The sequence below is a fragment of the Salvelinus alpinus genome, chromosome 12 (assembly GCF_045679555.1).
Source record: "Salvelinus alpinus chromosome 12, SLU_Salpinus.1, whole genome shotgun sequence".
In the NCBI taxonomy this organism is placed as follows: Eukaryota; Metazoa; Chordata; class Actinopteri; order Salmoniformes; family Salmonidae; genus Salvelinus; species Salvelinus alpinus.
The window spans coordinates 30,771,602-30,796,719 of record NC_092097.1 but is presented as its reverse complement, the minus strand read 5'-3'; the positions used below and the strand labels follow the sequence as shown (position 1 = coordinate 30,796,719).

Genomic DNA, 25,118 nt, shown 5'->3' with positions numbered 1-25,118 from the left:
TATGCTAATAAACATGTATCTAGGATACATTTTAATAAGGTAAAAACCTGTAAACAAAAATCACATATTGTGTGGCTCACTCAATCAACCAGTGTATGCCACACAACGACACACTCTCAAACATTTCCAATTGATTTGCACACACAGCAGAAAAATAGTGGCAGTCTGTGTATGCAGTACATCATAAAATGTGCCATGCTATTATTAATAGATAGCTACTCTCTCTCCTAAACAGAGTATCACCCTTCCTTAACCTCATTAACCAAACTGTTAATTGATGTCTATTATTAACAAGGCCACACTGTCATGTAAAAGTGAGGTCACCCACCGTATGTTACAGTGAACTAGGGCTCCTCCATCGCTCAGGCCTTTTCAGAAGTGCCCTGTGACATTCAAACAATCCAATCTAATTGATTTGATCGAGATTAAACAGATTTCACACATCTTATTGAGGGAGTTATTTTTATTTGCTTGTGGTTACCCCGGAGAGTATCCTGGAGTCACCTCTTCACTGTTGACGTTGAGACTGGTGTTTTGCGGGTACTATTTAATGAAGCTGCCAGTTGAGGACTTGTGAGGCGTCTGTTTCTCAAACTAGACACTCTAATGTACTTGTCCTCTTGCTCAGTTGTGCACCTGGGCCTCCCACTTCTCTTTATATTCTGGTTAGAGCCAGTTTCCGCTGTTCTGTGAAGGGAGTAGTACACAGCATTGTACAAGATCTTACATTTCTTGGCAATTTTTCACATGGAATAGCCTTCATTTCTCAGATCAAGAATAGACTGACAAGTTTCAGAAAAAAGGTGTTTGTTTCTGGCCATTTTGAGCCTGTAATCAAACTCACAAATGCTGATGCTCGAGATACTCAACTAGTCTAAAGGCCAGTTTTATTGCTTCTTTAATCAGAACAACAGTTTTCAGCTGTGCTAACATAATTACAAAAGGGTTTTCTAATGATCAATTAGCCTTTTAAAATTATAAACTTGGATTAGCTAACACAACGTGCCATTGGAACACAGGAGTGATGGCTGCTGATAATGGGCCTCTGTACTCCTATGTAGATATTCCATTCAAAATCAGCCATTTCCAGCTACAATTTACAACATTAACAATGTCTACACTGTATTTCTGATCAATTTGATGTTGTTTTAATGGATAAAAAATTAGCTTTTCTTTAAAAAAAACAAGGACATTGCTAAGTGACCCCAAACTTTTGAACGGTAGTGTATATAACCTCCCAGTAATTTATTGGGTAAAAAAACACCAACGTTTCGGCATCACTGTGCCTTCTTCAGGGTCCCCAAACAATGATTCCCAAACAAAATGTACTGAGCTGCCACGATCGTCATGGGAAGAAGTGGACCAAAACGCAGCGTGGTACGTGTTCATTCTATTTATTTATTTAATGAACACCGACAACAACAAAACAAAATATGAACGTGACATTCTGCAGGGCAAAATAACAACCAATGCAAAAATAAGAACCCACAAATGAAAGAGGGAAAAAGGACTGCCTAAGTATGATTCCCAATCAGAGACAACGATAGACAGCTGCCTCTGATTGGGAACCACACTCGTCCAAAAACAAAGAAATAGAAAACATAGAAATAAAGAAACTAGAATGCTCACCCTAGTCAAACCCTGGCCTAACCAAAATAGAGAATAAAAACCTCTCTATGGCCAGGGCGTGACATGAGCCTTAGCAAATTGGACAAAAAACGATGGCTACAGTATACAGTGCATTTGGAAAGTATTCAGACCCCTAGTCTTTGCCACATTTTGTTACGTTACAGCCTTATTCTAAAATTGATTAAATCGTTTTTTTCCTCATCAATCTTTATTTTATTTCACCTTTATTTAACCAGGTAAGCAAGTTGAGAACAAGTTCTCATTTACAATTGCGACCTGGCCAAGATAAAGCAAAGCAGTTCGACACATGCAACAACACAGAGTTACACATGGAGTAAAACAAACATACAGTAGAAAAATAAGTCTATATACAATGTGAGCAAATGAGGTGAGATAAGGGAGGTAAAGGCAAAAAAAGGCCATGGTGGCGAAGTAAATACAATATAGCAAGTAAAACACTGGAATGGTAGATTTGCAGTGGAAGAATGTGCAAAGTAGAGATAGAAATAATGGGGTGCAAAGGAGCAAAATAAATAAATAAATAAATAAATACAGTAGGGGGAGAGGTAGTTGTATGGGCTAAATTATAGATGGGCTATGTAAAGGTGCAGTAATCTGTGAGCTGCTCTGACAGCTGGTGCTTAAAGCTAGTGAGGGAGATGAGTGTTTCCAGTTTCAGAGATTTTTGTAGTTCGTTCCAGTCATTGGCAGCAGAGAACTGGAAGGAGAGGCAGCCAAAGGAAGAATTGGTTTTGGGGGTGACCAGAGAGATATACCTGCTGGAGCGCGTGCTACAGGTGGGTGCTGCTATGGTGACCAGCGAGCTGAGATAAGGGGGGACTTTACCTAGCATGGTCTTGTAGATGACCTGGAGCCAGTGGGTTTGGCGACGAGTATGAAGCGAGGGCCAGCCAACGAGATCATACAGGTCGCAGTGGTGGGTAGTATATGGGGCTTTGGTGACAAAACGAATGGCACTGTGATAGACTGCATCCAATTTATTGAGTATGGTGTTGGAGGCTATTTTGTAAATGCCATCGCCGAAGTCAAGGATCGGTAGGATGGTCAGTTTTACAAGGGTATGTTTGGCAGCATGAGTGAAGGATGCTTTGTTGCGAAATAGGAAGCCAATTCTAGATTTAACTTTGGATTGGAGATGTTTGATGTGAGTCTTGAAGGAGAGTTTACAGTCTAACCAGACACCTAGGTATTTGTAGTTGTCCACATATTCTAAGTCAGAACCGTCCAGAGTAGTGATGTTGGATGGGCGGGCAGGTGCAGGCAGCGATCGGTTGAAGAGCATGCATTTAGTTTTACTTGTATTTAAGAGCAATTGGAGGCCACGGAAGGAGAGTTGTATGGCATTGAAGCTCGTCTGGAGGGTTGTTAACACAGTGTTCAAAGAAGGGACAGAAGTATACAGAATGGTGTCGTCTGCGTAGAGGTGGATCAGAGACTCACCAGCAGCAAGAGCGACATCATTGATGTATACAGAGAAGAGAGTCGGTCCAAGAATTGAACCCTGTGGCACCCCCATAGAGACTGCCAGAGGCCTGGACAACAGGCCCTCCGATTTAACACACTGAACTCTATCTACATACAATCTATCTACACACAATACCCCATAATGACATAGCAAAAATAGGTTTAGACATTTTTGCAAATGTATTAAAAATAAAAAACTATTCAGACCCTTTACTCAGTACTTCGTTGAAGCACCTTTGGCTGCGATTACAGCCTCAAGTCTTCTTGGGTATGACGCTACAAGCTTGGCACACCTGTATTTGGAGAGTTTCTACCATTCTTCTCTGCAGATCTCTCTCAAGCTCTGTCAGGTTGGATGAAGAGCGTCGCTACACAGCTATTTTCAGGTGTTCGATCGTGTTGAAGAGGGAGTGTGTGTTTAGGGTCATTGTCCTGTTGGAAGGTGAACCTTCGCCCCAGCCTGAGCGCTCTGGGGCAGGTTTTCATCAAGGATCTCTCTATACTTTTCTCCGTTCATCTTTCTCTCGATCCTGACTAGTCTCCCAGTCATGCCGCTGAAAAACATCACCACACCATGATGCTGCCACCACCATGTTTCACCGTAGGGACGGTGCCAGGTTTCTCCAGACGGGTCCCTTAGTTTCTCATGGTCTGAGAGTCCTTTAGGTGCCTTTTGGCAAACTTCAAGCTGGCTGTCATTGTGCCCGCTTCCATCTGGAAGGTTCTCCCATCTCCATGGATGGGAGTTCTTGGTCACCTCCCTGACCATGACCCTTCTCCACCGATTGCTCAGTTTAGCCGGGCGGCCAGCTCTAGGAAGTCTTGGTGGTTCCAAACTTCTTCAGAAATGCAGAAATTGTTTGGTACCCTTCCTCAGATCTGTGCTGCGACACAATAGTGTCTCGAAGCTCTTTGGACAATTCCTTTGACCTCGTGGCTTGGTTTTTGCTCTGACATGCACTGTCAACTGTGGGACCTTATATAGACAGCTGTGTGCCTTTCCAAATCATGTCCAATCAATTGATTTGACCACAAGTGGAATCCAATCAAGTTGTAGAACCATTTGAAGGATGTACAATGGAAACAGGATGCACCTGAGAACAATTGAGTCTCATAGCAAATGTTCTGAATACTTATGTAAATAAGGTATTTCGCTTCTTGTTTTTTAAATATATTTGCTAAAATTCCTAAAAACCTGTTTTCGCGTTGTCATTATGGGGTATTGTGTGTATATTGATGAGGGAGAAAAATATTTAATGCATTTGAGAATAAAGATGTAACGTAACCAAATGTGGAAAAAGTCAAGGGGTCTGAATACTTTCCAAATGCACTGTATGTTGCCCTAAGAGTTGTGCAAAGTTGGTAGAATCTCAATTTAAAATATTCTCAGCTGAAAATGATTCACAACTGTGTACCTTTAGACAAAGGTGATTCCTCCAAGTATGAACTCAGGGGGTGGAGACTTATCCAATTCTGATATTTCAGTTTTAGTATTTTTTTATTTTCACTTTGAAAATGTGGACTAGGTTGTGTAGATCTGCAGGAAAAAATAATGTAATAAATTTTCCAGTGATGAAGACGTGGATGTCTCATGGTATGGTGGGGTATGCAAAATAGGTACATTTTGAGCACCTATATCTCTTGAATGTGTTTGCATTCAGGTCCAAAAAGTCACTTTGTGAGCACTTCTACAATAGGCCAGGGGCGCGATTTTCACTGGAGACATGACCTCCCCACATTCTGAAAATGCATTTTTGTCTCCCTCAGTTTTATCATTGCACTGTGATACAAACAGCGGCATCGATGTGCTTTAGGAGCATGCTGACACCCCAGAGCGGTCGGGTAGGCTGTTTTAGGACCGGATGGACACCACAGCGTGTTGGACATGCTGTGTGAAGGGAAAGCTATTATTCTAGACCAGCACGGTGCTGCTGTCTCTGTGTGTTGCGCTTTTTCTCTGGGTTGTAATATCAAGCAGAGCAGAAACTGGTTACTCATTATTTGACTGATGTAGTTGGCAAGGTAACAGCTGTTTGACTTAACAGAAAAAAAGTATTTATCCCCATTGCTGAGCTAGTAGTGTAAATGACATGTAAAGTTAGCTAATGTTTCAGCCCCTCTTGACTTAAGTTCTGTCTGAAGAGAATGAAGCTAGCTAGCTAGTAGCTACCACAGCCAGTTCAGCACTAGCCTCTAGCTATCTGTCAGGTAGCAGCATCGAACAACTGTTGTGTGTATGGAAATGTTTTGTAGCCTTTTTGCCACGTATCAACAGAGGTAAATTAACTTGGCTAGTTTTCACCAGTTGATGTACCATTAGAGCTAGCCAAAAGTTGGCTAACGTTAGCTAGCTAGCTCACTAACTTTAGCCATTATTTTTGCCTCATTCACACTAGACCTAAATCAAATGATGGAACCAGTGGCCAAACTATTGAAGACCGATATTCTGACGTTTTTTGAAAGCACAATGTGAGTTTTTATTCGAGTCAGTATAGCGATGTGAAGATATTGATCTGTCAGTTTCCCTAGCTAATTCCCTACTTTTCACACTGACACGGTATAAATAGCTCTACAGTCTACACTGTCATGGTGCGGTCAGTACACAACACAATAGTCATCATGTCTAAGCAGTATCAAATGGTGACAGGTGTCCCAGCAGGGTCAGACAGCCAGGGAAGACCGGTATACGGAGCTCAGGTGAATTTTGCAGTATATGATAACAATCAGTGAATGGATACAAAGTTCCATCTTGAGTTGATGGGTAGTCTACAGTCTGGGATCTGAGAATAATGCTCATTTCAATTATTGAACCATTAATTCTATTCTTGGATAATATAATGTGTAAATGTACACCAAGGTAATTCTTTGTCATGCCTCACCTGAGCAGGATTAGATGGTGACAGGGGCCTCAGCACAGTCATGTAACCAGTGAAGACCAGCCTGTGATGATGCTGAGGTGAACTTTTTCAGACACAACACTTTATTCTCTCTGTGCAGCAAACACTGGACAAGCCAGAAGCTTAAAAGATTTAAACTATTTTAAAGCAGTCTGACAAACCTGTAAAGTTGATTTCCAAACTGTATCAAGGGTTGATAGAGGATTTTCCTGATGACAGACACTATTGATGATGATGAATGGATACAGATATGTCTGAATGCCCAGTCATGTTCATATAATCTCAGACATAAATTACTGCAGTTTAAGACCATCCATAGAAAATAGAACAGTGACATTTAATATGATGCACTCAGAAATGTACTTCCTCTGCTGGAGGTGTTAAACACAGAAGGGGACATATTTGCATATGTTATGATCCTGTGAAGGCTGGCTGAATTCTGGCAAAGAGTATTTTCTTTTATCTCAGCATGTCTACAGATTCTCCCTTCTCCATGTTTTTGTTTGCTTGGAAATGTTGATACTGGAGGCTTATCAGAAGAAACTGTGTAAGCTAGCATTTATAGCGTTTAAGAAATGCATTGTGCATTGCCATTCATTGGAAGGTTGGTTATCCTCCCACAATGTCACAATGGATGTCAGAAATGTCAAGTTATGCATCATTAGATTTGATTCATTTCAAGATTAAGGTTATACTTTAAAACTTTCATAAGGTCTGGGTGCCTTATATGGAATACTGTATGACAAAAGGGGTCTGTAATGAAAACATGAGATTTATTTAGTGGAGAAGTCGCAAACAGATAATTTTTTTAATGGCACACAAGACACCTTTCTGATTTGTGCCTGTCTCAGTGGACTAATCCATTGAGGAGGCAGTGGGGATGCCACGGTCCAAGAATAGGGGGATTGTGGAACAGATGGAAGAATAGGGGGATTGTGGCTCAGATGCACAAGGCAGGTCTCTCTCCAGAATGTGCTCTCTTTCGCCATTTTGTAGGTATTCATTGTTCATTGTGTGCATTGTTTGCTGTGTCTATCAAATTCCGATTACATATATCACCACTAGTAGCCTACATTTAGCATTAATTCCCATAATTTCTAATCTGCAATTTTTGTTTGGTTACCGTTATTTATATTAATGCATTCAATATATAATTATTACAGTCATTTACCATTCTCAATGTCGGAGTGGACATGTGTTTTGCAGAACTCACAACATATGTTACACTTGTGAGAAAGACATTTTTGTTAATTTCATTCCATTTACAAATTTTGTCAATTTATTAATCGTCTTTGGATTGAAACGCTCCTGTCAATGTTGAGTAAGGACGCACACCTGATTACGCATCTAGATATACAGGAGAAGTATCTTATTCTCATATCACTAGTCTACCTGGCCTGTGCATAAATGTAGGCCTATAAATGTGCCCATTTGGGGATGTCTGATAGTATTTCTGATTGTCTTAACTCACCACCACTAATGAGCTGTGGAGCTTCTAAAAGTAATTGTTCTTTACCTCAAACAGCAAGTAAACAAAGTTTGTTTTCAGAATCAATTGACAGACAATAGTTCTTCCTTTTGATAACCACTTTGCATTAAAGGGAAAAATGTAATGCTCAGATCCAGTGGAAATGTCATACAAATACCTGATCACTTCTTATCCCTTGCACAAATAGCCTACAACTGTGTCCGTCCCGGAGCACAGGAAACTCTGAGGGACAAGAATATTTTATACAATGTTTCAAGTTTGCCAGCATGAGTTTCTGGGCGAACCAGTTGATAATTGATACAATGATTCAAGTTCATTGCAAACAGGCCATGCATAGACAATGTGATTCATAGGATATTTATTTTTAATCAGGATATTTTCTACCTGCAGGCTGCAATGTTTTTATCTGTTTTTTACTTTAAGATTTGTATAATTTTAATTTAGATTGTCTGTGGTTAATCTACATTCTATGATTTTGAGATACAAAGACTATTATACATTTTTAAAAACGGTTCCACAAAAATGTGCATATGAAAATCATAAATGTCAAGCAGATTAGTAGATATGGTAAGATGAATTGACAGTCCAAATAGAAAAGATTGCCGACCACTGGTGTAGCCTATTACCGGCAACTTCAGTAGCGTAACACAGAATCTGCTACGGCAAGCAGCGGGAAAAAGAGGGTTGGGAATAGTTTTTTTCTCTTTTGGTTAGGCTATCTTGATCTCTGGCTCCCTCGAGTAATTTGCATGTCTTAATTATTTAATCAAACAGCCTGCTTAAAGCATCAGACAAGTTCAGCACATATAGTTGGTTTTATTAAAACACATAGGGTGTTTATATATTGAAAAATACACATTTAAAAATGTCAACCAATCAGTTGGTCTAAAGAAAAGACTACTCTTGGTTGACCAAGAGTATTTTTTGTCAGGGACAGCCCTAGTAGAATTGCAGAAAATGAGCTTAAGATGTCACCCCCACTTCTAAAACCAAAGTTGCACCCCTGCAACAGGCAAATATGTATGAAAGGTTGAGTTCAAATCAAAAGGGGTGATGTCAAAAAGTGATTGAATTCAAATGGATTTACCCTGTTCACACAGTGGGAGAGAGGGGAGTCAGGGAGAGAACTAACTGACTTCAGTCAGTCATTCACCAATGGTGTCTATTCTTCCCATACATACAGTACCAGTCAAAAGTTTGGACACACCTACTCATTCAAGAGTTTTTTTACTATTTTCTACATTGTATAATAATAGTGAAGACATCAAAACTATGAAATAACACATATGGAATCATGTAGTAACCAAAAAAGTGTTAAAGAAATCAAAAAATATTTTATATATGAGATTCTTCTAAGTAGCCACCCTTTGATTTGATGACAGCTTTGCACACTCTTGGCATTCTCTCAACCAGTTTCACCCAGAATGCTTTTCCAACAGTCTTGAAGGAGTTCCCACATATGCTGAGTAATTGTTGGCTGCTTCCTTCATTCTGCGGTCCAACTCATCCCAAACCATCTCAATTGAGTTGAGGTCGGGTGATTGTGGAGGCCAGGTCATCTGATGCAGCACTCCATCACTCTCCTCATTTGGTCAAATAGCCCGTACACAGCCTGGAGATGTGTTGGGTCATTGCCCTGTTGAAAAACAAATGATAGTCCCACTAAGCGCAAATCAGATGGGATGGCGTATCGCTGCAAAATGCTGTGGTAGCCATGCTGGTTAAATCACAGTGTCACCAGTAAAGCACTCCCACACCTCCTCTTCCATGCTTCATGGTGGGAACTAAACATGCGGCAATCATCCGTTCACCTACTCCGCGTCTCACAAAGATACGGCGGTTGGAACCAAAAACCTTAAATTTGGATTCATCTGACCAAAAGACAGATTTCCACCGGTCTGTCCATTGCTTGTGTTTCTTGGCCCAAGCAAGTCTCTTCTTCTTATTGGTGTCCTTTAGAAGTGGTTTCTTTGCAGCAATTCAACCATGAAAACCTGATTCAAGCAGTCTCCTCTGAACAGTTGATGTTGAGATGTGTCTGTTACTTGAACTTTGTGAAGCATTTACAGTTGAAGTCGGAAGTTTACATACACTTAGGTTGGAGTCATTAAAACTCGTTTTTCAACCACTCCACATATTTCTTGTTAAACTATAATTTTGGCAAGTCGGTTAGAACATCTAATTTGTGCATGACACAAGTAATTTTTCCAACAATTGTTTACAGACAGATTATTTCACTTATAATTCACTGTATCACATTTCCAGTGGGTCAGAAGTACACATACACTAAGTTGACTGTGCCTTTAAACAACTTGGAAAAGTCCATAAAATGATGTCATGGCTTTAGAAGCTTCTGATAGGCTAATTGACATCATTTGAGTCAATTGGAGGTGTACCTGTGGATGTATTTCAAGGCCTACCTTCAAACTCAGTGCCTCTTTGCTTGACATCTTGGGAAAATCAAAAGAAATCAGCCAAGACCTCAGAAAAAAACATTGTAGACCTCTACAAGTCTGGTTCATCCTTGGGAGCAATTTCCAAAACCTGATTTCAATCACATGATTTCCATGTGTTTGATGCCATTCCATTCACTCTGTTCCAAACGTACCACGTTCATCTGTACAAACAATAGTATGCAAGTATAAACATCATGGGACCACGCAGCCGTCATACCGCTCAGGAAGGAGACGTGTTCTGTCTCCTAGAGATGAACGTACTTCGGTGTGAAAAGGGCAAATCAATCCCAGAACAACAGCAAAGTACCTTGTGAAGATGCTGGAGGAAACAGGTACAAAAGTATCTATGTCCACAGTAAAACGAGTTACTGCTCCAAAACCGCCATAAAAAAGCCAGACTACGGTTTGCAACTGCACATGGGGACAAAGATCGTAGTTTTTGGAGAAATGTCCTCTGGTCTGATGAAACAAAAATAGAACTGTTTGGCCATAATGACCATCGTTATGTTTGGAGGAAAAAGGCGGAGGCTTGCAAGCCGAAGAACACCATCCCAACCGTGAAGCACGGGGGTGGCAGCATCATGTTGTGTGGGTTCTTTGCTGCAGGAGGGACTGGTGCACTTCACAAAATAGATGGCATCATGAGGAAAGAAAATCTTGTGGATATATTGAAGCAACATCTCAAGACATCAGTCAGGAAGTTAAAGCTTGGTCGCAAATGAGTCTTCCAAATGGACAATGACCCCAAGCATACTTCCAAAGTTGTGGCAAAATGGCTTAAGGACAACAAAGTCAAGGTATTGGAGTGGCCATCACAAAGCCCTGACCTCAATTCTATAAAAAATGTGTGGGCAGAACTGAAAAAGTGTGTGCGAGCAAGGAGGCCTACAAACCTGACTCAGTTACACCAGCTCTGTCAGGAGGAATGGGCCAAAATTCACCCAACTTATTGTGGGAAGCTTATGGAAGGTTACCCAAAACGTTTGACCGAAGTTAAACAATTTAAAAGGCAATACTACCAAATACTAATTGAGTGTATGTAAACTTCTGACCCACTGGGAATGTGATGAAAGAAATAAAAGCTGAAATAAATCATTCTCTCTACTATTATTCTGACATTTCACATTCTTAAAATAAAGTGGTGATCCTACCTGACCTAAGACAGTGAATTTTTACTAGGATTAAATGTCAGGAATAGTGAAAAACTGAGTTTAAATGTATTTGGCTATGGTGTATGTAAACTTCCGACTTCAACTGTATTCGGGCTGCAAATTCTGAGGCTGGTAACTCTGGGTCTTCCTTTGGCGGTCCTCATGAGAGCCAGTTTCATCATAGCACCTGATGGCTTTTGTGACTGCACTTTTCAGGGATGACTGACCTTCACGTCTTAAAGTAATAATGGACTGTCGTTTCTCTTTGCTTATTTGAGCTGTTCTTGCCATAACATTGACTTAGTATTTTACCAAAAAGGGCTATCTTCTGTATACCACCCCTACCTTGTCACAGCACAACTGATTGGCTCAAACGCAGAGGAAAGAAATTCCAGAAATTAATTTTTAACAAGGCACACTGTTAATTGAAATGCATTCCAGATGACTACCTCATGAAGCTGGTTGAGAGAACGCAAAGAGTGTGCAAAGCTATCATCAAGGCAAAGGGTGGCTACTTTTGAAGAATCTCAAACATTTAATATTTATTTTTTTGTTTAACACTTTTTTGGTTACTACATGATTCCATGTGTGTTATTTCATAGTTTTGATGTATTCACTATTATTCTACAATATAGAAAATGGTACACATAAAGAAAAACCCTGGAATTAGTAGTGTCCAAACTTTTGACTGGTACTCTACATCCCCTCCAAAACCGAAAATAACATTACTAATCTAACCCCGGGCACGTTAGAACCGCACCGCACAGAACCAGCAATACTGTGATTCACCAACTAAGTAGGAGACTTGCATAATACCACATTATTTCCTTTTCAGCATTGCCATTTGTCAAAACAAGGTGAAAGCTGCATTCCCACATAAACAAGAGAGTTTAGCAGTCTACCTTGTTGTAGTTCTATGGAACGTGTAGCAGCACTGCAGCACCACTATGATTTCAGAAACAAACATGTGAAGAGGGAGAGAGCTTTGACCTAATTTCTATGACAGGAAGAAAACCTGTATGGTCTCCTTGATATTGCAATTAACATGAAGGCAGTTTATAGCCTAGCGACTAGAGAAAAATGCACTGACTGCAAAGCAAATTGGAAGATTGTTTTAACGTTGAGAGGTATACTTCTGGTGGTAAGTAATACATCCAGTCACGGGATATACTAGCATACAATTAATACTGTAGCCATATCAAAAGCCTCATCCAATAAGTAATATCTCTATATATTGTCATTACTCAACAACACTGACATTGCAGGAAAAAATAATAAAGACCAACACTTATTTTTTTTAGGGCACTAACCAGCTAATTAAATGAAAATTCTAAAAAAGGAAGTCAGTGTTTTCATCCTCCCGGACAACAGAGCAGCGCGAGCGAGTCGTGCCTGCAGTTCTCGCCACTGACACCGGACGGGTGTTTGTTGATGTTTTTATCTGGGACACACTCATAGGAGCATTTACCAGGCACAACAACTCTTCAACTCGTTCTCTTTTCCCTGTCCCAAGCCCTTACCTTCAGACAGCTCCAAATCCAACTCTGCCAATTGGTCCCTGACCTCTTTTGGTAGTGCTGACATATCCACGCCTCGGCCCGCCATCGTTGCACGAATAATACGGAGTAGTATGTAACAATCAAGGAAAAGTGGTAACACGTTCCTGAGTCAACGAGAAAAGCAGATATCAAGATGTGGATTGTACTCCATCCTTGCGACTCCCTGACACCGCCATAACTGTGAGCGATGAACAACTCGCCAAAGGAATCTGTCACATGACCATGTATGATGTTAATTGTTGTGACTGGAGCATGAGATCAGTAGACGGTCTGCTCCCCCTGGCGTTACTGTGTGGCAACTGAATGTAGAAGAGCATTTTGTACACCACTGACTGAACACACAGGTAACTGCCAAAATAATGGAAACAGTTGGGTATGGGGGAAATGGGGGATACAACATATTTTGAAAGCAGGTGCTTCCACACAGGTATGGTTCCTCCGCTAATTAATAATTAACATACCATTATGCTTAGAGTCCTGTATAAAAATGCTAGGTAGGTCATGATTTTGGCTACCAAGGATGATGATGCCACCTCCATAAGAAATTACGTAATTTTATGTTTTGTTGATGGTGAGGGAAGTGTTCAATTGGGTTGAAATCTGGTGACTGAGATAGCCATGTCATGGTTTACATAGCCATTCTGGCTCGTGGTGGGCCAGTTCCCTATTAAGACAATTTATGTTGGTGATTCCTTTATTTTGGCAGTTACCTTTAGATATGGCTACTGATTATGAAGCTATGGTCCATGATATCCGTCAGTCAGCTATTTCAATTTCATGACAAGATGAACATCCCAAGCTCACACAAATCATGGTGAAGTACACCATTTTAGCAGCTAATCCTAACTTCCACAGAAATTGAATTTTCAGTTAGTCATTCATCAATGTCAATGAGAGACTCAGTGAAAAATATACTTAGTGGAAGTTAGGATTCACCCCTCACGGTCTTTACAGTCACACACAGGGTCTCTTTCTCTGAATTTCAAACATATACAAAACGTTAAGAACACCTGCTCTTTCCATGACATAGACTAACCAGTAGAAAGCTATGATCCCTTATTTATGTCACTTGTTAAATCCACTTCAATCAGTGTAGATGAAGAGGAGTCAGGCTAAATAAGGATTTTTAAGCCTTGAGACAATGTGTGCCATTGAGGGTGAATGGGCAAGACAAAAGGTTTAAGTGCCTTTGAACAGGGTATGGTAGTAAGTGCCAGGACGGGCACGTGGTAATGGCTAGAGCGGTATAAATGGAAAGGTATCAACAATCACATGATTTCCATGTGTTTGATGCCATTCCATTCACTCTGTTCCAGAAATTATGAGTCGTTCTCCCTTCGGCAGCCTCCACTGGTACACACACACATTTCGTTTTCCGTGTGTGTACTTAAGTACTCGGGCAACCAGTTTTTGGCACCTGTGGCTGAGCACCCTGAGCCAGTACCGCATCAGAGACACCTTCTGCTCCTACTCTGTCATGGAGCTATGCACCAAGGGGATAGGCACGCAGACAGATACTCAGCATGAAAATTATTAACCTGAAACCATTACATTATTTATTTTGCTGGAGATAGTTTATTAGTTGAGACTATACACAAGTTCATTTCACCCGCCTTAAGGTGGAATAATTTTTTGGGAAAACTCCCTCGACACATTCTTAGAGACAATCAATTTCCACAATAGTTTGTAGAGGTTACACTGTTGAAGACAGACATTTCCCTCCTCTTGACAGAACATGAGGGGACTGGTAACATGACAGGGTGGAGAAGCTACAGCAATAAAATGACTTTAATAGAACATTTAAAATATTGATATGTAAAAAAAAAAAAATTGACAAAAAGATGAGGAAATAAACAATATGGCATTCCTCAAAGCTAAATGACAGTGGTAAATACATAAAAGGACATTCCTCACTGACATTTCATGCCATATTCAAATTAAGAGTCTTAGAAAAGTGATATTCCAATACAGTTTTTCAAATGGGGTAAAGCATCCAAGCCTTAGACATGATCTATAACTCAATATAGATGTTCCCTAATCCAGATTTGCATTCAAGAACGTCGTAGATTTATATTTCCTTTGATCACCTAGAATTTCAACCATTTTCATTGAATTAGAACAACCCATTCTACCACTGACTTCACTAAACACGCTTCGGGTAAACGCAGGAACATTAATATTGAATATAAAAATATATTGTACTACTTTTTCCTTCAACTAACTTTAGCCTGGGTAAATTATTTATCTAATGAAGAGTTTGCTGATTATTACATAAAGTATAATCTAAAACCTAACCATTTCAAGTGTTACATTAGGACATTATCATTGTTTGCATCAGTCATTTGAAAAGCAGTATGTCAAAACCAGCGATAATATTAACAGACACCAGCACACAGACAGTGGTCTTCATCAGTGTCCTCTAATATCCATGCAGTCAATAAGGGGTTTCATACACATTGCCAGAAAGCAGAATTCCTACGAGGTCAAAAAAAAAGGCCAGACACCGACTGTATCCTTACTTTGGCTCACTCCATGACAAGAGGAAAAAAATATGCACACAATATTTCACGCATATTCAGCCCTAAAGATGAAAAAATAATTTCCCAAGGATTAACAGCTGCATAAAGAAGATAAATATGTAAGGAACGATTTACACTGTAGACAGGGGAAAGAAGAATTGGAAATAGACAACAAAAACTACATTCTTTGATCGAGTGTGTGTATGTCACAGGTGTGTGAGTACATACACTTCTATATACAGTTGAAGTCGGAAGTTTACATACACCTTAGCCAAATACATTTAAACTCAGTTTCACAATTCCTGACATTTAATTCTATCAAAAATTCCCTGTTTTAGGTCAGTTAAGATCCCCACTTTATTTTAAGAATGTGAAATGTCAGAATAATAGCAGAGATAATTATTTCCTTCAGCTTTTATTTCTTTCATCACGTTCCCAGTGGGTCAGAAGTTTACACACACTCAATTAGTATTTGGTAGCATTGCCTTTAAATTGTTTAACTTGGGTCAAATGTTTTGGGTAGCCTTCCACAAGCTTCCCACAGTAAGTTGGGTGAATTTTGGCCCATTCCTCCTGACAAATCTGGTGTAACTGAGTCAGGTTTGTAGGCCTCCTTGCTGGCATACTTTCTCAGTTCTGCCCACAAATTTTCTATAGGATTTGAGGTCAGGGCTTTGTGATGGCCACTCCAATACCTTGACTGTTGTCCTTAAGCCATTTTGCCACAACTTCTATTTTGTGAAGTGCACCAGTCCCTCCTGCAGCAAAACACCCCCAAAACATGCTGCTGCCACCCCCATGCTTCACAGTTGGGATGGTGTTCTTCAGCTTGCACCTCCACCTCCAAACATAACAATGGTCATTATGGCCAAACAGTTATATTTTTGTTTCATCAGACCAGAGGACATTTCTCCAAAAAGTACGATCTTTGTCCCCATGTGCAGTTGCAAACCGTAGTCTGGCTTTTTTATGGTGGTTTTGGAGCAGTGGCCTCTTACTTGCTGAGCGGCCTTTCAGGTTATGTCGTTTTACTGTGGATATAGATACTTTTGTACCGGTTTCCTCCAGCATCTTCACGAGGTCCTTTGCTGTGGTTCTGGGATTGATTTGCCCTTTTCACACCAAAGTACGTTAATTTCTAGGAGACAGAACGTGTCTCCTTCCTGAGCGGTATGACGGCTAAGGTGGTCCCATGGTGTTTATACTTGCATACTATTGTTTGTACAGATGAACGTGGTACCTTCAGCCGTTTGGAAATTACTCCAAAGGATGAACCAGACTTGTGGAGGTCCACAATTTATTTTCTGAGGTCTTGGCTAATTTCTTTTGATTTTCCCAAGATGTCAAGCAAAGAGGCACTGAGTTTGAAGGTAGGCCTTGAAATACATCCACGGGTACACCTCCAATTGACTCAAATTATGTCAATTTGCCTGTCAGAAGCTTCTAAAGCCATGACATAATTTTCTGAAATTTTCCAAGCTGTTTAAAGGCACAGTCAACTTAGTGTATGTGAACTTCTGACCCACTGGAAATGTGATACAGTGAATTATAAGTGAAATAATCTGTCTGTAAATTTTTTGGGGGAAAATTACTTGGGTCATGCACAAAGTAGATGTCCTAACTGACTTCCCAAAACTATAGTTTGTTAACAAGACATTTTGGGAGTGGTTGAGAAACAAGTTAATGACTCCTACCTAAGTGTATGTAAACTTCCGACTTCAACTGTACAGTGACAGTGCATCCAAGCTAGGATCAATCAGAAAATGGGCCCAAGAGGCAGGACTACTGTTCAGTGATTATCATTGGCTGTGAGGCTATCAGTGTGTCCAAGGTCATAGAGCATAGGATGGAGATAGATGGGGAGGGGAGTGAGAAGTACTATCAACAGGTGGAATTTCAGATTTCAAATCAGGTCCCTTTCTCTCTTTCAATCTCTTGCACACATCATTGTGCCAGTCCAGCCTCGTAAAGCCCAATGTAGAGTTCTTACTGGCTCCCTGCGCCTGCTCATCATCTGGGGGCGGGCTGCGGCTGTGTGGCCATGAGGACCCCTCCCTGCTGGGCCGCCCCCATGCCGGCCAGGACCGACATGGCTACTGCCTCAGCCGCGCGGACGCTCAGCCCGTTGACGGTGATGGCCCCAGGGCTGGGGGCAAGGGGCGAAGGCCCATGCTGGATAACCGGGGCTGGGGAGCCCATAGGCTCAGAGGGGGGGTCCCTGGAGTTCTCCTCTACTCCTGCAGCTACAGACAGAGAGAGAAACATTCACCCTTAAAGAGAGGTGAGAGGCAAGCAATAGATTAGATGGATGAGTTGGAGGTTGATCCTGGATTGATGGATCAGTAGGTAGATAGATGTACAGGTTGATGGAAAGGGGACAGATATGAGAGCCTAAATTAACAATCAACCAGATGGAGTGAATGAAAGACTTGTGTGATTGATAGTTGATTCATGCATGGTTTGTCTTTATTACCTATGTAGGCAGACTTCTTCTGCATGGCAGTGACAGGGCAGTCTTTGTGGGCCAGCAGCAGCTGTTTCAGTTGGGTCACCTCGTTCCTCAGCAGACCCACTTCATTCTGATAGAAACAGAACACATCACACAAGACAATGTACACACAAAGTTGTTCTCAACCACTGACAAGCATACAATAAAACCACATGGGCAGGAGAATGATATTAGGGATCCTACCAGTATAATCCAATCCCAGACGGGTTCATTGTTTTAAGTTTGCCTTTCTCTGCTGTTGTAATAGCCCAGTTACGGTCTATTGTAACTGACTGTAATAGACAGTCTAGGTCCAGTTACGGTTGTAGGGCGATAGACTCACGGTCAAAGAAACATTCATGGTAGCCAGGTCCTCTGCCTTCCTCTCCAGAGAGCCGACCCACACCTTGCGTTTCTGTCGGCAGCGAGAAGCCGCCGCCCTGTTCCTCTCCAGGAAGCGCTGCCTCCTCTCGTCTGGGTCAACCTCTGCACCCCGCCGCCTCCTACCACCCGTGGGCTGGGCTGGGGACACCTGGGGAAGACGGGAGGGGAAGGTGTTATACACTCTGGACTGGGTGTGTATGTATGAGAGAATGAGAAAGAATGCCAGAGTGCACAAGAGTGTGAGCTTGTGTGTGTGTGTGTGTGTGTGTGTGTGTGTGTGTGTGTGTGTGTAAAAGTGCATTTGCATGTGTATTTTAAAGTGTTTCCATGTATACGCCTCTCACCATCATGTCCTCTGAATGTAGACTATACCCAAATGGAGAGGAGGAGCCACTGCTGGTTTGCTGTGTGAGTATATGTAAATCATATAGGCATGAGAGTGTGCCTGTGCATATTTTAACTTAATGTTTGTGCACAAAAGTTTGGCAAATTACATGCAAGCGACATGAGATCTAAGAACTAGATCCGCAATTTTATATTCCATTTTGTTGGACTCGAGTGATACCTTTCCATGTGTGAGCTACACAGAAGTATCGCTTGAGCCCAAACAAATAGAATATAACGTTACGGATAAAGTTTGGAATGACAATTTCATGGGTACAACATCTAAAGACCTGCATCACTATACTGAGAGCATTGCAGTTCTAAAAAGGAAGTATTTGGGTGTTTTTGGAACCTTTATTGTTGTCCATATCTCTTATCAATATCTTTAGTTGCCAGCATATTTAATCTACAAAACATGTTTTGTAACAGCTTTTGGTTTGTTCAGTGTCCTTTCTAGTATTTTGATCATTTCTGGGGGTTCAGTCTGTCATTGCCACTAGCCCACTTTAGGCTTTTCAGAGGTGACTCCTCACATCAGTTCTAGTATAAACTCCCCTCTAGTGACTGGGCTGCAGCCCTAACAGAGTGTAACAACCAGGGAGAACAGAAGCATTTAGCAGATTCCACCTTACCCTTAGGTATTGTGTGTGTTACCTGTGGCTGTGCGGGAGAGGGGGTGTCAGAGTGCTGCGAGGGCTGCTGGCTCTGCTCATGTCTCTGGGGGACAGTGGGGCTGGAACCTGCCCCCCCTGGACCCTCTCCAGCCCCGTTTTGAGCCCCCGGGCCATGCTGCTGCTGTTGTTGGGTCAGCGCTGCCTTCAGCCTCTACAGAGAGTGGGAGGGATGGGGACAAACAAATGTCATACAGACATCAACAACCTGCCTTCCTAGGGTTGTAAATCTACTGGTAATTTACCAAAATGACCACAAGTTCCAGTAACTTTGGTAATAAACAGTTACCGTTAACATTGCCTCCCTTTAACTTCCACTACCACGGGTATGGGTAGGCCCACTGATATTTGTTTCTTAACTGTGTGTGTGTGTGTGTCCCTGCCGGTGCATGCGTCTCTCACCATCTTGGCCTCTGAGTGTAGACTATACCCAGATGGGGAGGAGGAGCCACTACTGGTCCCACCAATCGGAGGGCCTGGAATCCCAGGGATGTTGGGCACCATATTAAACGGCCTCGCCAGCTACAAATTACACAGGAAGGGACAAAATAAGAGAAGACAAAATAACACCTACCAATGACCTGGCATTATCAAGATGTTCATGTTCATTAGACATTACTACTTTCACTCACGATGCTGATGTAAAAAGGGCATTATAAATAAATGTGATTCACTCACAGATATGACTGAGGTCATATTTGGGCTGGGGAGGAGAGGGACCGTCTGTCCGTTGGGGAGATGCATTACCAGCGGGAAGGAACCTGTCGGAGAGCTGAGAACAGGAGATAGATTAGTATAAATTAAATAGACAGAGAGAACACAAACAAAGAGAGATCTTGGCAGAGTAGACTCACCCCAGTTGTCTGTTGGAGGGCGGGGTTTGTGTGATGACAGAGGTTGGCGAGGGCAGAGTCGGGTGCAGGGGGTCGTAAACAAGGTGAATGGGAAGGGACCCTGGGCGTACGATAGTTGGCGTGGGGGCAGCGCTCACCACCGGCCGTGGAGGAGGAGTCTCCTGTCAACACAAATCACATCCAGTCAGACAGAAGCTGCGTTTGCACAGACAGCCCAATTCTGATCTTTCTTCCACTAATTGGTCTTTTGACCAATCACATCAGATCTTTCAAATCAGATCTTTTTCAGAGCTGAACTGATTGGTCAAAAGACCACTTAGTGGAAAAAAAGATCAGAATTGTTAACACAGCCTGAGAGAAACTCAGGTGGGAGTTGGACACTATAGGCCGCTGAGGTGAACCCACTAAGAGGCCCACTAAGTTTCAACTTTTTGCTGACATCTTTACTTGCCTCACAGCTAAGTGATTAATTTGCAGGCTCTCTTTGGCCACCACTGTTCCCTTCGCTCTCTCACCCAAATTACCATGCAAATTTGACAAGAGGAAAGCACATACAACGATTAATCTGTTCAACCATACACCCCGTTCACCTGGCCCCCAGGTTGTACCTTTCCTCTCACCATTGGCTCTTTGCTGCTGTCCGACATGCTGGAGGTGGAGTCAGGACTGCCTGGGGGGGAGGAGTCAACCTCCAGAGGCCCCTCATCCTCCTCTTTCACCCCAGAGGGGGTCTGTAGGGGTGGGGCTGGAAGCTGGGGGGCCGTGAGCTGTGTGGGGACCAACAACCAGACACACAACATTTATCAGTCGGTCAAACTACCAGTGTTTAAAAACCGAACCCATCATAGCCCCTCCACAATCCTCACCCTCACCGGGTTTTTGTTCCTTTGGTCATCCTCATGGGCCTTCCGGAACTCCTGCTCGAAGGAGCTGGCCAGCTCGTTGAACAGACCCACCTCCTCACAGTTCTTCAGGAAGCGGGTGGGTGTGGGGGTCTGGTCTGGTGAGAGAGAGAGGGTAGAAATTGGCAACTTACTGATGTTGCACACCGCGTTCAGCCAATCAGGTGGCAGCAGTCTTGTTTACTCCTGTCTGCAACATCAGGAAGTAGCATTAGCCAGTCTAGCATGGTGGTAGAACCATTAAAGCGAGTTACAGAGGAAACCGATGCCTTTGCAGCCTGAATGGAGGATGTTTTATGGGGGACGCGAGTGTATAGCCGGCTGGGCTGACTGCGTCGACACCAAGATGTAGTACGACATCAGGAAGAACTACGCCCTCTAGGGGTCTTGGTGCTAGTCCACACAGGGTGGTGTTTGTTTAATAGCTAGTCAAAAATATGTTCTATCATATAATTGCTTTATACAGTATACTTGAGAAATGCTGGGAATGCTAAAGGCAAGCACCTGCAATGATGACGGAGTCAGTTCTGGCAGGACCAAATTTCAGGGTCATCTCATGCTTGTGTTTGTGGACTGATAGATGGTCTTCATTAGTAAATCTCTGTGTACAAAGATAAATCAAATCAAATCAAATTTTATTAGTCACATACACATGGTTAGCAGATGTTAATGCGAGTGTAGCGAAATGCTTGTGCTTCTAGTTCCGACAATGCAGTAATAACCAACAAGTAATCTAACCTAACAATTCCACAACTACTACCTTATACACACACACAAGTGTAAAGGGATAAAGAATATGTACATAAAGATATATGAATGAGTGGTGGTACAGAACGGCATGGCAAGATGCAGTAGATGGTATAGAGTACGGTATATACATATGAGATGAGTACTGTAGGGTATGTAAACATAAAGTGGCATAGTTTAAAGTGGCTAGTGGTACATGTATTACATAAAGATGGCAAGATGCAGTAGATGATATAGAGTACAGTATATACATATGAGATGGGTAATGTAGGGTATGTAAACATTATATTAAGTGGCATTGTTTAAAGTGGCTAGTGGTACATTTTTACATAATTTCCATCAATTCCCATTTTTAAAGTGGCTGGAGTTGAGTCAGTATGTTGGCAGCGGCCGCTAAATGACTAGAGTGACTAGATAACACAAGACACAGGTGATAGACATCAGATGGCTCCTGAAATCCAAGATATGTAAAGAGGTGAAAGAGTGGGGGGAAAAGAGAATGAGGGATGAAGAGAAAACGAGGGAAAGAGACCTTACCTGGCCACAGCCTGGGGCGGTGCACACAAAAGGTCGATCGTCCCCCATCTCACACAAAGAGCCTGCAATAAAGAGGTATGGGAAAGGAAGAGAATGGAAATGTGTTATTCTGTCTGCTTCTTACACCTAGGTAATGAAAAAAACGGGCTGTATTGGACAATAAATTAGGGTTAACAGATATATTCACATAAATAATGTTCATTACTTCCAATTAAAGTACTTTGTTTACATTACATAACACAAAGCCATTTATTGTTCTAGTATCAAACAAAGGTAGCTAATAATGGTGACACGTTAATTTTCTTGGTGCAAAAAGTTAAATACATGACGTTAACTACCTATCTAATAGTAAAATACGCCTACTGGTTAGCTGTCCTAGGTAAATTGCCTCCTTTCGGCTAACTGTCAACAAACAGCGCAGTCTCAGCACAGAAACTAGCTAACAGAAGCTGCTAGCAAGGTAACGAACTCGCTAGCTAGCCATCTTGCCCCTTCCTTGTTAGCTAACTAGCCATGGGCCAATGATTACAACATCACTTTAAGTTAACGTTAGCTAGCTAGTTAGCAAGATAATGTCAGACAGGATGAAGAACGGACCTCGCTATTCAATATCTGACAGGCCATTAGCATTATCACCAGATGGTTTGGTACAGCAGACCATCAGCCACCATTGGCATTCACGGCCGAACTAATTTAAAGGGCTTCTTGCGGTCGCTGTTATTGCTAAGCTAGTTATTAGATTTTTTTCAGCTAACTTGCTAACGCCTTGCCATAGAGAATAACGTTACTTACTGTACACAACACCCAGTCACACAGGCTAGCTAGCTGGCTAGGGCACTGACACAATTTGAGGCGCGTCAAATAAGTATTTCAGAATGGGGAAGGTAAATGTGACAGACGGTCAATTGTTCCACGACAAAGTATTTTCGGTAACATCTTGATATCTGAACACGAGCAAGTCTAATGTTTACAAACTCACCCAACGTCCCTGGCTAGCTACCGCTCCGCTGCTGGATATCCGCTGCGGTGAAATAGCGCGAGAAGTGAAAATATTATATTTCTTACGTAACAGGATGGCTGAAAAAATCGAATATTACAAACATGAGGCTTGAATGTGTCCTCTAATCCCCCCCCCCAAAAACTGAGAGACCTGCAATTGTTTTTTCATGACACTTTCATCTAAATATAACATATTGTATGTTTGATGTAAGTGTAAGGTACACATCATGGTATATATGATGCCAGAATATTTTCAGATAAATAAAATGTCACATGCTTCGTAAACAATGGGTGCAGACCAACAGTAAAATGCTTACTTACGAGCCTTTCCCAAAAATTCAGAGAAAAAGACAAATAGAAAAATAACAAGGAATAAATACACAATGGGTAACAATAACATGGCCATATACAGTCATGGCCAAAAGTTGAGAATGACACATTATTTTCAACAAAGTTTGCTGCTTCAGTGTCATATATTTTTGTCAGATCTTACTACGGAATACTGAAGTATAATTACAAGCATTTCATATGTGTCAAAGGCTTTTATTGACAATTACATGAAGTTGATGCAAAGAGTCAATATTTGCAGTGTTGACCCTTCTTTTTCAAGACCTCTGCAATCCACCCTGGCATGCTGTCAATTAACTTCTGGGCCACATTCTGACTGATGGCAGCCCATTCTTGCATAATCAATGCTTGGAGTTTGTCAGAATTTGTGGGGTTTTGTTTGTCCACCTGCCTCTTGAGGATTGACCACAAGTTCTCAATGGGATTAAGGTCTGGGGAGTTTCCTGGCCATGGACCCAAAATATCGATGTTTTGTTCCCCGAGCCTCTTAGTTATCACTTTTGCCTTATGGCAAGGTGCTCCATCATGCTGGAAAAGGCATTGTTCGTCACCAAACTGTTCCTGGATGGTTGGGAGAAGTTGCTCTCGGAGGATGTGTTGGTACCATTCTTTATTCATGGCTGTGTTCTTAGGCAAAATTGTGAGTGAGCCCACTCCCTTGGCTGAGAAGCAACCCCACACATGAATGGTCTCAAGATGCTTTACTGTTGGCATGACACAGGACTGATGGTAGCGCTCACCTTGTCTTCTCCGGACAAGCTTTTTTTCCTGGATGTCCCAAACAATTGGAAAGGGGATTCAGAGAAAATGACTTTACCCCAGTCCTCAGTAGTCCAATCCCTGTACCTTTTGCAGAATATCAGTCTGTCCCTGATGTTTTTCCTGGAGAGAAGTGGCTTCTTTGCTGCACTTCCTGACACCAGGCCATCCTCCAAAAGTCTTCGCCTCACTGTGCGTGCAGATGCACTCACACCTGCCTACTGCCATTCCTGAGCAAGCTCTGTACTGGTGGTGCCCCGATCCTGCAGCTGAATCAACTTCAGGAGACGGTCCTGGCGCTTGCTGGACTTTCTTGGGCACCCTGAAGCCTTCTTCACAACATTTGAACCGCTCTCCTTGAAGTTCTTGATGATCCGATAAATGGTTGATTCAGGTGCAATCTTACTGGCAGCAATATCCTTGCCTGTGAAGACCTTTTTGTGCAAAGCAATGATGATGGCACGTGTTTCCTTGCAGGAAACCATGGTTGACAGAGTAAGAACAATGATTCCAAGCACCACCCTCCTTTTGAAGCTTCCAGTTTGTTAATCGAACTCAATCAGCATGACAGTGATCTCCAGCCTTGTCCTCGTCAACACTCACACCTGTGTTAACGAGAGAATCAATGACATGTCAGCTGGTCCTTTTGTGGCAGTGCTGAAATGCAGTGGAAATGTTTTTTGGGATTCAGTTCATTTGCATGGCAAAGAGGGACTTTGCAATTAATCTGATCACTCTTCATAACATTCTGGAGTATATGCAAATTGCCATCGTACAAACTGAGGCAGCAGACTGAAAATTAATATTTGTGTCATTCTCAAAACTTTTGGCCACGACTGTACACGGGGTACCAGTACTGA

The 25,118-nt window shown here is 42.0% G+C and overlaps 2 protein-coding genes across 12 annotated transcripts in view; both read right to left on the bottom strand.

Moving 5' to 3' along the window:
- The window catches only part of LOC139535858 (disco-interacting protein 2 homolog B-A-like), a 70,142-nt gene extending 57,265 nt beyond the window's left edge, over positions 1–12,877 (bottom strand). For 3 of the 6 annotated variants that reach the window (XM_071335707.1, XM_071335709.1, XM_071335708.1), the window contains exon 1: positions 12,628–12,876. In XM_071335707.1, coding sequence (XP_071191808.1) covers positions 12,628–12,712 — 85 coding nt within the window. In that variant the 5' untranslated portion in view covers positions 12,713–12,876. Of the gene's footprint in view, positions 1–12,627 lie in introns of all 6 variants that reach the window. The other 3 variants (XM_071335710.1, XM_071335711.1, XR_011667208.1) reach the window with 2 other exon arrangements.
- Positions 12,878–14,218: 1,341 nt separating this feature from the next.
- On the bottom strand, positions 14,219–23,189 carry LOC139535857 (cyclic AMP-dependent transcription factor ATF-7-like). Of its 6 annotated transcripts, none has more exons than XM_071335701.1 (13): positions 23,132–23,189; positions 22,153–22,214; positions 21,373–21,469; positions 20,833–20,966; positions 20,575–20,733; positions 19,967–20,127; positions 19,791–19,884; positions 19,515–19,634; positions 19,096–19,266; positions 18,402–18,461; positions 18,017–18,205; positions 17,659–17,764; positions 14,219–17,428 (listed from the first exon to the last, which is right to left on the bottom strand). In XM_071335701.1, exons 2-13 carry the CDS (start codon positions 22,198–22,200, stop codon positions 17,196–17,198), a joined length of 1,572 nt encoding a protein of 523 aa, XP_071191802.1. In that variant the 5' UTR covers positions 22,201–22,214; positions 23,132–23,189; the 3' UTR covers positions 14,219–17,195. The 6 variants fall into 6 exon arrangements, with proteins under 6 accessions (XP_071191802.1, XP_071191805.1, XP_071191804.1 ...); XM_071335704.1 differs by having other exon boundaries at positions 20,587–20,733; XM_071335703.1 differs by having other exon boundaries at positions 20,839–20,966.
- Between the last annotated feature and the right edge of the window lie 1,929 nt (positions 23,190–25,118).